This window comes from Mesoplodon bidens, assembly GCF_964165515.1.
Source record: "Mesoplodon bidens genome assembly, chromosome: 7".
NCBI lineage: Eukaryota > Metazoa > Chordata > Mammalia > Artiodactyla > Ziphiidae > Mesoplodon > Mesoplodon bidens.
The window spans coordinates 64,045,770-64,060,943 of record NC_138164.1 but is presented as its reverse complement, the minus strand read 5'-3'; the positions used below and the strand labels follow the sequence as shown (position 1 = coordinate 64,060,943).

Genomic DNA, 15,174 nt, shown 5'->3' with positions numbered 1-15,174 from the left:
CTTGAATATTTCTTATAGATAGGTAATTGAACTGCTATTTACAGTGGAAATTATTTGTATTTTAAAAATCCTGTGTGTGGTAGGGAAGTTTATGGTACTTCAGCTATAAAACTCTGTTATAAAGAATGTGTTATCATATTTCTCATGGCATACAAAAAAAGGATTGTAACTCTAGTTCAGAAAAGACTTGTTATTTTTCACTTAATTTATTAGCTTAACATTTTATTTTTTTTGGTTCTTAAATTTTTAAAAAAAGTTATATCTTAGAGGGGAGTTTCCTGACGGTCCAGTGGTTAGGACTCTGCACTCTCACTGCCAAGGGCTTGGGTTCAATCCCTGGTCAGGGAACTAAGATCCCACAAGCTGTGCAGTGAGGTCCAAAAAAAAAAAAAAAGACATGTTAGGTTCCTAATTATCAGAGCTTTTTTATTATTATGCTTTATGCAGATAAAGAATATAGTATAGTATATTACTTAGTTTTATGCTAAAAATATAGAAATGTCCTTATTTTAACTTGAGTCATTGAATATTGGTCATAGAGTTAGGTTGACAATTAATCTGTGGTTTATTTCAGATTCTCCTGTGCGACTCTTGTGACAGTGGATACCACACTGCCTGCCTTCGCCCTCCTCTCATGATCATCCCAGATGGAGAATGGTTCTGCCCCCCTTGCCAACATGTATGATGACCCAGCACAGTTCTGTTTTTCCAGTCTTTGATTTTATGTTTAAATTAATAATATTTCTTGACAGCCACTAAACATTTTAATCTTCAATTTGTAGATATTGTTGACCTCTTGTTTAAATTTCTGTGAAATTAGAGACTATTGATAAAAACTACCTTTTAGGGCTTCCCTGGTGGCACAGTGGTTGAGAGTCCGCCTGCCGATGCAGGGGACATGGGTTTGTGCCCCGGTCCGGGAAGATCTCACATGCCGCGGAGTGGCTGGGCCTGTGAGCCATGGCTGCTGAGCCTACACATCTGGAGCCTGTGCTCCGCAACGGGAGAGGCCACAATATGAGAGGCCCACGTACCGCAAAAAAAAAAAAAAAAAAAACAACGACCTTTTATTAGTATCTTTTAGGTCTTCCCTTTATTTTTTTTCCAAAGCAATTCTTAGAAGACCTCTGGGTTTTGTAAAATTATAATCTCTGGTTTATTTTTTCTCACATTTGTTAAAGGCACAAAACCCCCCCAAATTAAGATAATATACAAGGGAAGAAATAAGTTTCTTCCTTTTGTTTATCCCTTTGTTTCATTCTCTTTTTCATTTCTGCCTACCTTCTTTTTGTCAGTTTTATAGATGATATTATGAATTATGCACCATTATAATGGTACTATGAATAGAAACATGGATTCTGTTTTCTCTTGTATCTCGATTCAGGTGGATTTCTTTTAAAACTGAAGAGCAGGATATTTTTTTGCATCCAAGAGGTCCTTTCTCTCACAAGCCCAGTCTCATTTTACTTTAAAAATGATGGCCTTGGGACTTCCCTGGCAGTCCAGTGGTTAGGACTCCGCACTTCCACTGCAGGGAGCATGGGTTCGATCCCTGGTTGGGGAGCCAAGATGCCGCAAGCCGCACAGCGCAGCCAAAAAAAAAAAAAAAAAAAAAGATGGCCTTTATTTCATTCATAGTAAAGTGAAATTTTTTTGGCTTAGCATCACTTTATCAATTACATTCTTCAGCTCTGTTTTGACCCAGTAACCATGTAGCGTGGTTTTGTAAATTTTTTTCCATTCTCTTTTTTAAAAAATAGTGATTGGCACCATTGTATTTTATTGTACATAAACCTTCTTCCTTAAAAATGTCTTAGGATTTAAAAATTTTTTTTAATCACTGTCATGTATATACAGTGAGCCAAATGCTTTTTTAAACATTGATTACTGCCAGCAAGATAGGCATTGAACATGTTTCTCGGCAAAGCTGTAAGTTTCTTTAACATGTGTGTTACTTTAAAGATACCCTGCTCATCTTCAGTTCAATGGATGAACTGAAGCGGCATGTCTTTATTTAATTAAATACAAGGAACATTTCAATGTTCACTACGTGGCCCCTTACCAGCTCTCATAGCATGGTATCTATAGCTAATAGGCAAAAGACAAATGATTGTGGAAAGGTGTGTAAAATGACTCATCTGTTTTATTTTTTCAGAAACTACTGTGTGAAAAATTAGAGGAACAATTGCAGGATTTGGATGTTGCCTTAAAGAAGAAGGAGCGTGCTGAACGCAGGTATTGTGATATGTGTGTTAATGTTTTACTTGGGAATTTGACCTCAGAATTGTCTTCCAGTATAGACTAATGTGTCTGTCTAAAGCAGGGTTTGGCAAACTCTGACCTGTGGGCCAAATATGGCCCAGCTAAGAATGGTTTTTTCTTTTTTAAATGATTAGATAAAAATCAAAATGAAAATCATATGTCATGGCACATGAAAATTGTATATTCTGATTTCATTGTCCATAAATAAAGTTTTATTGGAACATAGCCATGCTCATTTGTTTATATGTTGCCTGTGACTGCTTTTGCACTGCAGCAGCGGAGTTGAGTGGTTGCAACAGGGACCTTATTACCCAAACCTGATTTATTATCTGTCCTTTTACAGGAAAAGTTTGCCAATCCCTGATCTAAAATATATATCAGAACCTACTCTGAATAAGTATTGGCCCAAGTATTGTGGAGGATATGTAGCTAAGTATGTAGGGAGTACAAGAAAACTGTAAGAACTGGTCTACAGTTTAGTTACCCATGTCATCTCTTTGGGTGGGCAGAATTAACACTGATGAAATAAAGAGCATTTAAATGCTGAACTGTGTCCTACTGACTGTAAGCAATGCCTCCCTTTTCAATATGCCACTGCAGTGTGGTCTAAAGCAGTTGAAGAAGGCTTCTTGGAGGAGGTAAGATTGGAGTTGAGCTTAATCTTTAAAGGGGGCTCAAAATCAAGACAGTAAGTTTGTATTTATTTATATTTATATGTACCTTTGTTGATTAGTCTATTGCTAAACATTCATTCATTCCTACTGTGTTCCAAACTGAAGAGAAAAGATGAGTAAGACAAAGCTCTTGCTTACCTGGAGTTCACCTTCTACCAGAGGATGCAGATGTATGAACCAGTGATTCAGTAAAGTAGACAAATCGAGGTATATTTAGAGCAATACTAGAACGTTGTGGAGGAGCACTTTAGTTCTCCTAGGAGTTGAGGTTATCAGGGAAGTCCTTGGAAGATAACTAGGGGTTATATAGGTGGACATGCAGAGAAAGGATATTTCAGGCAAAGAGCACAGTACAAGCAAAGAGAGTGTAAATGTGAGAGTAGAAGAGTGGTGGGGGATGAAGCTATAAAGGAAACTGAGGCCAGATTGTGAACAGCTTTGCATAACTGGCTAGGAAATTTGAATTATTCTCTAGAGGCATGGGGGACCCATCAAAGTAGGGATGTGCATAATCAGACTCTTATTTCAGAAAAAATGCCCTGGTAACAGTAAGAAGAAGGAATTAGAGTTGAGGCTGTTGGAATAAAGTCTGTGAGAGCCAGTGAGGCCTGAACTAGAGCAGTCATCATGATGATACAGTAGAGAGGTTGAAGAGAATTTTCAGAGGATTAATCAGTAGGACTTGATGCCCATTTGTACATAGTATGAGAAAAATCTAAGCAGTGTCTCCTGATTGCTCCTTCATTTGCTGCTACTTTAACTTTTACCTCTTGTCACATAGTATTCCCCTCAAAACTTTAGTTTGCGTTGAAACAGTCTGCTCATTCCATAGTCCACACACTTTACTCTGTGCCAAGTTGAACCTTAAAAATGGGTTCAGCTTCTAGATCCTTTTTCCTCTTTACTGCTCACCTTGAGCTCTCTCTGGCTCATGATATATGCTGCTTAGTTTAAAGGCAAAGTTCATCTCTGAAGTTCACTAGGAGATAAAAGTAGTACTTTTTTTTTAATTGGTTGTCTAAATACCTTTATATTTAGGAACTAACAGTCCTGTATACAGTTATTAGGACTATTTTGATGTGCGAACTGCTCCTGTCATAATTTTTGACACTGGAAAAGATCTAACTAAAAATGCTTCAAATTAAATCATAATTAAAAATTAGACTCGGTCTTCCTGCAATCTGCCTGCCCTTCTGAGAAATGAGTTCATGTTCTGAAGCTGATCTGACTTAGCAGTGTAGATAGCTAATAGGCTCACCCTTTAAGGACTTGGAAGAAAGTAGATTCTCTCTAAAAGCCAAGAATGTAAACCACTAAGAATTTGTCTCATACTCACATTATATCCGTTTATTCTTTGGAGGCCTGTGATGCTTGTATGTTTTATATGTGGAAAGATGGGTGAACATTTATTTTACTCTTGCCTCACACACTTTAGAATATGCTGCTGCAGTTAAGAAATACTTTCAGTTTTAGAAATTTATGTTAAAATGTGCCACAACATTTGTTTATATTATTGGTCTCCCATTTACTAGTTCATCTACTTTCTCTTCTATCCTTGGTAATCCTCTTTACTTAAATGTCATCCTTTAAGAGGACATCTGTAATTGTGCCTTTACATCACACACTAAATCCTATACGAGACCATTCTAACAAGGCAAGTTAACTGTTACTGTTGTTTGTTAATTCCCCCCAAAATCTGGTTAACAAAGCTTTCATTATTTGTAACTCCTAATGTATGTATATATTAAGAGCTCTAAATAGCAAAATATGTATGTTTCTAAAGTAAATAATATATTAACTGTAAATTCAGGTGACTTCATCTCTTTTTAAAAGTGAGCATTTTTATTCATCCTGTTTCAAATCTGTGAAATAATTTCTCTAGCATTCATCCTAACAACTTAGAGCCTTGCTTACTGTCTCTGTCATAGTGCTAGAGCATCTTTCCCCTTGTTTGTTCTTTTAGTCAACATTTAATGAACATTTATTGAGCACCTGCTTTATGCCAGGCAATGTAATCAACATGAGGTGTATGATATGTGGCTCTACGGTATGGTGGAAAAGAAGGATGTGTCAGTGAGTAACTAGTAACTAGCCAGCAACTGTCTATAGAGCTGGAGCTGTGATGCTCTGTGAAATCTGATGTTTCAGAAGTCCATTCAGCTGATATGTAAATGTCCCTTCCTGGACTTGGTGCCAGAAATTATTGGGAATTCAAATAGCTATGTACTTCCAAAGTACTATCACTAGTGCTTTGCAAGCAGAGAGTTGGATTTAATCAGGGTTGGAATTTTCCAGGTAATATAACAGAGGGAAGGAGAGAAAGAGACAAGGAATTTGAGAGTGTATGCAAAGGAATATTTGTAATGATGGACCATGGAGTCTAAGCCAGGTAAGGGGGAAAGTAAGGACACAGAGGGAGTGCCGGACAGTGAAAAAAGGGTAGGGTCAATGGATAGAGGTCCCACTGGAGTCAGGGAATGGTTGAAATCAGTGTAACAGAGGGAGTGAGCTGGAAAGTGAGTCAGTAGAAGTCAGAGAACAGGTTCCTTGAAATTGAAATTTTAGAAAGGGTGTGGTTATTGGTAATAATAAAGTCTGGGCCCAATATGATCATTGAGCTAGGTGGTGAGATAGAATGGAAGATGTAATTTTCCATAAGATTACTGAGCAAGAGAATGCCTTGATGAGAAATCATACCTACCTTCAAGATCTTACTCAGATATTACCACCTATTTAAAGCCTTCCCGAGTTTCTCAGCTCTTAAGAGAAAATCCATTCCTTTTTCTCATTTCCATTATACCTGTTCATAATGGACTACAGTTAGTTGTTAAATAATTGTGAGGGCAAGAACCATGTCTCATTTACCTTTCGATTTCGAAGCCTGACACAAGTCAAGACCTAACATGGAACATGACTAAGTGTTTTTTCCATTGAGTTGAGAAGAGAAATAATGGTCAAGTGAAAATAGATCTTTTGAGGTATGAAAGAGGAACTGATACCACAATAAACTTGGTTAATGTAAAGAGAGACATGTGAAACATATTTAATAACAGAGAGCTGAAGTTTTGAATTATCCACGTAGCCTTCCCTATTAATTTCAGCTAGTACTGTTCTTCCTTTCCTAATTTTTAGTTCATTAACTGTACTAATTTTTTTTTTTTTTTTTTAATGTCATTTTATTTATTTATTTATTTATTTTTGCGGTATGCGGGCCTCTCACTGTTGTGGCCTTTCCCGTTGCAGAGCACAGGCTCTGGATGCGCAGGCTCACGGGCCCAGCCGCTCCGCGGCATGTGGGATCTTCCCGGACTGGGGCACGAACCCGCGTCCCCTGCATCGGCAGGCGGACTCTCAACCACTGCGCCACCAGGGAAGCCCTGTACTAATTTTTTTAAACAAGTTTTGATTAAAATAACTTTATTATTTTCTTACATGCCAGTTTTTATTTAATAGCTTCATAACCCATCTCTTAAAAAGACTATAAAATTCTTGCTAGCCCAGGGTTTATGGGGCAGTAAAGGCTGTGTTCTACAGGACCCACACAACTGGATCATTAATGTCCTATATGGGACATCACAAATAAATGGAGGAAGAGTGGTTACTATTTCTGTTTAGTTGAACATACACTGGCATGTATGTAAAAGCTCAGCTGTTCTTGGTGAATTTGAATTAACTTTGGGAGAACCAGAGAAAGCTTCTGTTCTATATAGCAATTCGTTGTGTAAAATATGTTGAATTAAAGTCAACAAAGATTTCTTTGAAATGAAACTCTGTCATTAGTGTCCATAAATCCACATTTTCTAGAGAAGTCTTAACTGACTCTGAAGATATCTTTGTTGTAAGCATCCCAGAGTGCAGAGACATATGGCTGTATTGCTGCTTTTCTTCTCTGCAAACAAGAAGTGGATGGTCTTAGAATCATTCACATACAATATTACTGAGAACTTCCAGCATAACAAAGATCCAGTTTGTTCAGAGTTGGTATTCCATCAATCACTTCATCAGTGAGTCGCAAGCATGACTCTTTTCATCAGATTTCCTTGTCTGTTTCACTTACAGGTTTTATTTTACCTGGCATAAGTCACTTCTAAAGCTAAGTTTTCATACCTTTAGGAAGTTTTGTGCCTGCCACAGATACCAATATTATAAGTTTCATGGATAATAACTAACATGTCTGTGACCTAGCTTCTGCTGTTACCATGAATCATCATTTTAGTATTATCTGTGTTAGTAATGTTTTCATAACAATTTCATTTTTAGCAAATCTCACTTTGTGTGCTTTTTTGTTTTTTACTTAAAGGAAAGAACGCTTGGTGTATGTGGGTATCAGTATTGAAAACATCATTCCTCCACAAGTAAGTTTCTGGTTTATAGTATTTTTAAAGAGGAGACTGCCAAAATTGTTCTAAAATTTAACTCACTTTATGTAATATGAGTGGTTTTAAATATATAGTATACCTATTTTATTAAAAATGAAAATTTAGCACCTTAAAGAAATCACCCATTTCCCTCATGATTGAAATTATGTGTATGTAGATAGCCCCGAAATGTAATATCACATCCAAACCAAGTTTAAAGCTCACCCCACAGAGTTTATGCTCTTTTTTTGTACCCTAAATTGGGTAATTCGTTTTTAGCTTCTTTATGTGCTATTTATGTGAAGTGACTAAAAAATAGTTCAGGGAGATTTGGTTTTTAATTCCCTGCTTTGAGGGTTATCAGAAACTTCAATTTGTGTTCTTACAGTTCGGTTTCTTTGAAGGGATACCATTGTTTTGCATTTATTAATCTAATTTATAATTGAGAAAGCTATATATGTAACATGATATTCATTTGAAATGAAGAAATTTTCTTAGTTTCATATGCAGTTTCATTCAGGCTTAATTAAATCACACACTGAAATAACCTGTCTTGGTTAGTTATTTTTCTGGAGCACCATGCCCCTTTCTTCTTCTAAACCCATTATTTCATTTATTCAGCATATCTTTTGATTTATGTGTGTTAAGTTTCATTATCAGTGGATAGACTTCATCATGATTGTTTTAAAAGAGGTAATTATAAACTCACAAAAGCATAAGTTTAATACAGAAGTGTTTTCATCCTTTGATCATCAATATTCTTTTTAATCTCTGTACTTAGTATTGCCATGTTTATTCAGTTTTATGGGAATCATTTCACTTTTTTTAAACCTTTCACATGTGCTGCCTAGATGGACATTAGAAAGCTATTAATTCCAAGGAACTTTGTTCTGTTGTGAGTAATAACCTATATACTTATTATCATATTTTTAAACCAGGAGCCAGATTTTTCTGAAGATCATGAAGAAAAGAAAAAAGATTCCAAAAAATCCAAAGCAAACTTGCTTGAAAGGAGGTCAACAAGAACACGGAAATGTATAAGTTACAGGTATGAAATCTGTGAGAATGAAGGAGTGGAAAATGTTCTTGAAACAACCTGACCCCAAAGTATATGCTTTTCCCATTGCAATGACAGTGATGATTAGAAGTTGTATATATATTTCTTACTTACCATCTTTAGAATCATAGAATTTTAGAGCAGCCAACATCATCTTTTCCAAATGTAATTTGCTCGTGTTATCCTCTTCTGTTTAACATACTTTGTCCGATTTCTGTAGCTCTGGGGATAAGAACCAATGCCTTTAACAAGGTCCACAGGCACTGCATAGCCTGCCCTGCACTTAGCTTTTCAGCTCCACCTCATCCATGTTTTTCCTTACTCTCTCAGGTTAGCCACACTGTCTTCTTTCGGTCCCTTTGTGTAGACTGTTTACTCTGCCTTGAATTTCCCTCCTGTTTTTTACCTTGTTAACAGTCCTCTCTTAATCAAACCCCTCTATTATATGCCCTCATAGCAACCAGTTTGTCTTCTTGAAAGTACTTCTATATTTGTAACAATCGTGATTTTAATTTTTTGATTAATATTGCTCTCCCGCACTATACTGTTAACATGAAGGTAAGTACCATGTCCGTGTTATGCACCCCTCTGTTCTTTACAGCTAGCATAGTGCTCCATCAGTACCTATTGAGAGACTCAATAAATATAGTCTGGTTTACCATCTACCACCAGAAATATCAGAGAGAGATTTTTTCCATAGTCACTCTGTTAGTAGCTAAACCTAGACTAAAACCTTATCTTCTAATTATTTGCTCATCTAGCGTTCTTTTCACGAAACCACCCTGTCTCACTCAAATAATAAATAAGTGATATTTTAATTATTTTAGACCATTGTTAGACTACACCAAAACAGTCTTTTAACTTGAATAACTGGAGATGGAAAACAGAGTTGATTTTATAGAACCTTAAGCTTGTTTCCTGTTTATAAACTTTTGTCAGTGATCATGAAAGAGTTCCCCTTGTGTAGTTTCTGTTGTTATTGTTAAAACTTTTTTGGGGTTGGCCGAAAAGTTTGTTTGGGTTTTTCCATAAACTGTTATAAATAAAATAAAATGCAGTAGGATCAGTAAGAGTAAAATCCTTAATATTTAGGGGAATGGTGTCCATCTTCTTCCTTAAAAAAAAAAAAAAAGACTTTGAAAAAGTACCGTTTTTTTATAAAATCGTTAAAACTAGTGAAGTCAAAACCTACTAATGGAAAGTGCAAGTGTTAAAGTCAATTCTACTAAAACACAACAAATGCATTCCTAAAAATTGCCATTGTGTGCAAAATTGCACAAAAACTATAGGGATTATGGGAAATATGGAGTTAGGGCCACACATTCAAAAACTTCTTTAGTGACACATTAAAAAAAAAGATAACAATGGTAGTACCATTTGACACATCTTAAGTGGTTAAGAAATAACAAATACTACAATAAATATGACATTTTATGTTGAAAAAAGACCTGAAGCTTGTCTGTGGAAGTGATTGTGGGGAGAGTTGCAGTTTGTAAATTATTGTGTAGTGGTAGAAGGAGGGTTATTTGAAATCAGCCAGAAAGTTGTAATACCAGATGCAGATGGCTATAGCTTATAACACACATGATGAGCTTGGGTAGCTGGTAAATGTTTGTAAGGTGTGTGCACTACACAGCTGGTGCAGTTTTCTACATTTACCTAGTGTTTCTCACAAGGAAAATTTCATATAAGCAAGTATGAAATACATATTATGCTTGAATTATTTCCTAATATATCAGTTATGTTGGAACAAATTTACATTATCAGAACAAGCATCATCGGGGAACTGTATTGTCTTTCAATCCTGATGTAACTGTGGTTTTTAATGGGAGAAGAAATTTGTTTTATTAGCATTTCATCTTGGGTATATACCCAGAAATGGGATTGCTGGATCATTTGGTAGTTCTGTTTTTGTTTTTTTGAGGAACCACCATGCTGTTTTCCATGGCAGCTGCACCATTTTCCATTCCCACCAACAGTGTACAGGGTTTCTGGGTTCTCCACGTCCTTGCCAACACTTGTTGGCTTTTGTTTTTTTCATGGCGGCCATCCTAGCAGATGTGAGGTGATGTCTCATGATTTTGATTTGCATTTCCTTGATGGTTGGTGATGTTGAGCATCTTTTCATGTGCTTGTTGGGCATTTGTATGTCTCTTCTCAATTTTTCTTTTTTCCTTCTGCTTCTTAGTACTTTTTAAAGAGATTTAATAGAGTCCTCCATATGCTGTCTCTAATTTTTTTAAGTTTTTTTTTTTTTTTTTTTTGCGGTACGTGGGCCTCTCACTGTTGTGGCCTCTCCCATTGCGGAGCACAGGCTCCAGACGCGCAGGCTCCGCGGCCATGGCTCATGGGCCCAGCTGCTCCGCGGCATGTGGGATCTTCCCGGACTGGGCCACGAACCCGTGTCCCCTGCATCGGCAGGCAGACTCTCAACCACTGCGCCACCAGGGAAGCCCCTAATTTTTTTTTAAGTTTTATTTGTCATATTTAAGCTCTAAATACACCTAGAATTTACTTTGTACATGGGGTGCAATGGGACTGTTGTGAGGATAAAATCTAAAGCACTTAATATATCAACACAGGGAAAAAAACCCTCCCCCCCAAAAAAAATTTCATCACTACTATCATTTAATAATTGTTTATCGGATTCTTATAGCTCCTAACAGAGGATGATGTCAAAGTTGACTAGAAGGAGCATTGGATTGGGGGCCAGAAGACTTCAGATTATAGCCCTCACCACGCCATTAATTAGCCATGTATCTTTGAGTGGTTGGTCCATTTCCCTGGTCTTGGTTGACATACTTATGATGGTGAACTAACCCAGATGATCCCTTCAGCTTAAAATTATATAACAGTAATATAAACTATGTTTTTTAGTATAATATGTATTGTGTGATTCATTTATTTATACCCTGCCTAGTTCCCGAAAGGAGGTAAGGAAGATACATATTCTTATGTAAAGAGCAACTTTTTAAGCATAACACCAAACACAGAAACAATAGTGAAAAGGATATTTGATTATATAAAATTAAGAAAGACTCAGACAAAAGGCATTTACAAAAGAAAATGTCTGCCTGCAAAGAAATTTTGTAAAGGAGTTAAAATTCAAAAGGAATGGCTTATGAGTTTTTAAAATAACAGTGAGTATATAGTTTTTTTCATAGTGGAAATAGTTTTTCCACATAGTGTCTGCAAAGACTGTTGCATACTTCAGACATTAACACTGCTGAAGTCAAGGATAAAAAGCCATTTTTGTTTGGAAATCAGTTCCTTAAGAAAAATTAAGTTTCCGTGTATTTTGAAGACTAGAACTAGAGAGCATGATTTGTTTTTGTTTGCTTATTTGGGAGGGAGGCTGACTGGAGATGGGATGGGCACATATTTGTAATGATAGCGGGACAAAATGTCAGTTTTCCTGTCTCAAAACTTGAAAAAATAAGCAAAGGTTAAAGGGGGAATACACTTTGGGGACTTCCCTGGTGGTCCAGTGGTTTAGACTCAGCACTTCCACTGCAGGGGGCATTGGTTTGATCCCTGGTTGGGGAACTAAGATCCCGCATGCCACGGCGTGGCCAAAAAAAGGGGGGGGTGAGGAATACACTTTGGATAGAAATAATTGCAACATATGACAAAGATGTTAAAGTCTTTAATACATAACAAGCTCTTACAGATCTGTAAGGAAAGATGAATATACTGGCTAATAAAATGGGGAAAGGACACAAACCAGTACTTGCAAATGAAAAAGTAAAAATGACCGGTAAACCTGAAAATAATATTGGCTTTACTGGGTATTCAAATTAAAATTAAGGAACAAATAATTTTGTTTTTCCATATTAGCAAAAATATCTTAATGGTAAAATTCACTTCATGGTTGTATTTTAAATTGCTACAACCCTTGAAGAACAATTTGTATGCCCTTTAAGCCAACAATTTTATTTGTAGCAAGAATACCAGGAACAAACCTATAATCCAACAAAGTCTCATAGTGGAACCAAGGGGCATCTCACCAAACAAAAGAAAAGATAGAGTTATGAAAAGATACTGAGGAATGGTAGAGTTTAGATGAAATTTAAATGAAGAGTAAGGCTCAAAGCAAAGCAGGACTGTGAAAGGGTCAGTATCATATGTGGACGGCATGGTAGACACACGGTCCTATTTACTTGAAAACAAGATAGAGTGTGGAGCGTTGTGTCCAACCCCTTATCCAAACTCTGAATCTGGGATGTAAATCAAGGCTGCTTATTTGTGTTAAAAGTGACTTTGATCCTCTAGGCAGGGGTGGGTGTTTCATTCTTACTGCTATAATTTCCTTTGTCCAAGGGTTCTGATGGTCTCTGAATTTAGAAAACAGAGTGTCTCAGTAAGAAAGTAGTAGTGGCTCAAAGAAATTGATTGTTATGGCACTTTACAGCTGCATCTTGTCTGGAGAAATCCTGTTTTCCATTAACTTTATGTCTGGCTGTATCTGAATCTGTTATTCTAGCCTAATGAATAGATGCACAGATTTTTACTTTCTCAGAATTTACCTTAAGGAAAAGCTAAGCTATATCTATAAGGATGTTTTTCATAGCATTGTTTATAATCATGAAAAATTTGGAAGTAAACTGTTGCATTTAAAAATATGTTGTAGAAGAAGAGTTCTTAACCTGAAACTTGTGAATCTTCTGAAATTATATGTAAAATGTTATGTTTGTGTAGGTATATATATTTTCCTAGAGAGGAAATCTATAGCTGTAATGAGTTTCTCAACTCAAAAGGCAAAATATTTGGCTATTAGTCATTGTTTTTTTTTTCAAGGATTTTTGATTTTTGATTTTATTGTTTTTTTCTTTTTGGCCGCGTTGGGTCTTCGTTGCAGTGTGCGGGCTTCTCATTGCGGTGGCTTCTCTTGTTGCAGAGCACGGGCTCTAGGCTGCTCACAGGCTTCAGTAGTTGCGGCACACGGGCTCAGTAGTTGTGGCTCGCGGGCTCTAGAGCACAGGCTCAGTAGTTGTGGCACACGGGCTTAGTTGCTCCGCGGCACGTGAGATCTTCCTGAACCAGGGATCAAACCCGTGTCCCCTGCATTGGCAGGCGGATTCTTAACCACTGTGCCACCAGGGAAGTCCTGGCTATTGGTCTTAACTCTGTTGTTAATCACTGTGTAACTTTAATCCAATGCTGTCCAATTTACTGTGGTTATGGAAATGTTCTGTTACTTTGCTGTCCAGTATGGAAATCAGTAGCCATATGTCACTGTTGAGCACTTGAAATATGGCTAGTGAGGAACAGCATTTTTTATTTTAATTATTTTAAATATAAATAGTCACATGTGGCTAGTAATTACCATATTTAGCATGATCTTCAAGTCACTTTATCTTTTGGTCACCTCAGTTCTAAAGTGAAAAGAGTTTTGTATGTGAATAAATCTTAGGAATCACCTAGTCTTGGTTTTTTGCTTTAAGTTGGAGGAAATAGCCCTTGTGAGAAAAAGTATGTTTACCTAGTTCTAAAATTCTGACCATCTGTATATGAATTTCAGTAATAATAATAATAATATAATCTTTAATAACGACAGTAGTATACTTCTCACACTTAGTATTATTTCTGGAACACGAATTTTGTTCAGTTTACCTTGTCATATGATTTGTATAATCGGGTTGGCAAACTATGGCCTGTGGGCCAATCCAGCTCACTGCCAGTTTGTGTATAGCATGTGACCTAGAAGTGGTTTTTACATTTATAAATGGTTGAAAAAAGAACCAGAAGGATAAAATTATTTGAAAATTACATGAAATTCAAATCACAGTGTCTATAAATAAAGTTATATTGGAGCACAGCTACTTTGATTCACTTATATTGTCTGTGGCTGATCTTGCACTACAATGGCAGAGTTGAGTAGTTACAACAGAGATTGTACAGTCTACAAAGCCCATTACAAAAATATTTGTTGCTGCCTGGTATAGATGATCTTTGAAAATGAAAAACAACTTAGAATTAGATACTGATTTACAAAACTCTGTTTTACCAAAGAAATTGAGGTTAACAGGACTAAGGTGGTCTAATCCAAGTCCCACAGCCCCAAAGTAGCAGAGAGCAGTTTCACATTCAGCCCTTTTTCACTTCAGAGGCAATTTTCCTAACCCATATGCCAGGACAGGCTGTAATGTGATTGTTGTATGTGTTTTAGATTTGATGAGTTTGATGAAGCAATTGATGAAGCTATAGAAGATGATATCAAAGAGGCTGATGGAGGAGGTATGTGTTTATCATTTTCTCTTTTTCATCTAACTCGGCCAATACGTTAACTAAAATGCCCTGATTAGAAGCAGTGAGCAAGTATATTTTCTTATTCTCCTCAGTATGTGTCACGATCACTACTGATGTTAACTGTCTGAGATTCAAAATAATCTCTGGACATGGTGTCAGTGTATAGACTCAGAGCTTCTAATTATTTTTAAAGTAGTATTATTTTGTAATCTGATATGAAACATAAATGTTCCTCCCTAGGTTAAATGTTCTTCCCTAGATTAAAAAATTTTCTTCTGCTTCCAAACAGAAAACTTTGCTGTTGTCTTTCCATTTTTAGATCACTACTGCTACAAAGTCACAAAAATTATGGATCATCAGAATCTAAATGATTGCTTTCAATTAAAAATCAATTTATTAATTTCACAGTCTTTAATGGGTGACATTAAAATAGAAGAATTTGAAGATAATTTAATTAAAGAGCTATGTAGGAAATCACCAGTGCTCCAGTGTTATTATGAAAGCTCTAGAAAGGATTAATAATAAGTAGGCTGTTTGTAGTAAAACTGAAGAAGTCACTAGCTTTTCCAGACAT

General features: G+C 36.4%; 1 protein-coding gene across 4 annotated transcripts in view; it reads left to right on the top strand.

Annotated features, from left to right (window-relative positions):
• Positions 1–15,174, top strand: part of RSF1 (remodeling and spacing factor 1) — a 184,918-nt gene that overhangs the window by 153,529 nt on the left and 16,215 nt on the right. For all 4 annotated transcript variants that reach the window (XM_081241100.1, XM_081241099.1, XM_081241098.1 and 1 more), the window contains 5 exons: positions 575–679; positions 2,156–2,235; positions 7,237–7,291; positions 8,233–8,342; positions 14,521–14,588. In XM_081241100.1, coding sequence (XP_081097226.1) covers positions 575–679; positions 2,156–2,235; positions 7,237–7,291; positions 8,233–8,342; positions 14,521–14,588 — 418 coding nt within the window. The remainder of the gene's footprint in view (positions 1–574; positions 680–2,155; positions 2,236–7,236; positions 7,292–8,232; positions 8,343–14,520; positions 14,589–15,174) is intronic.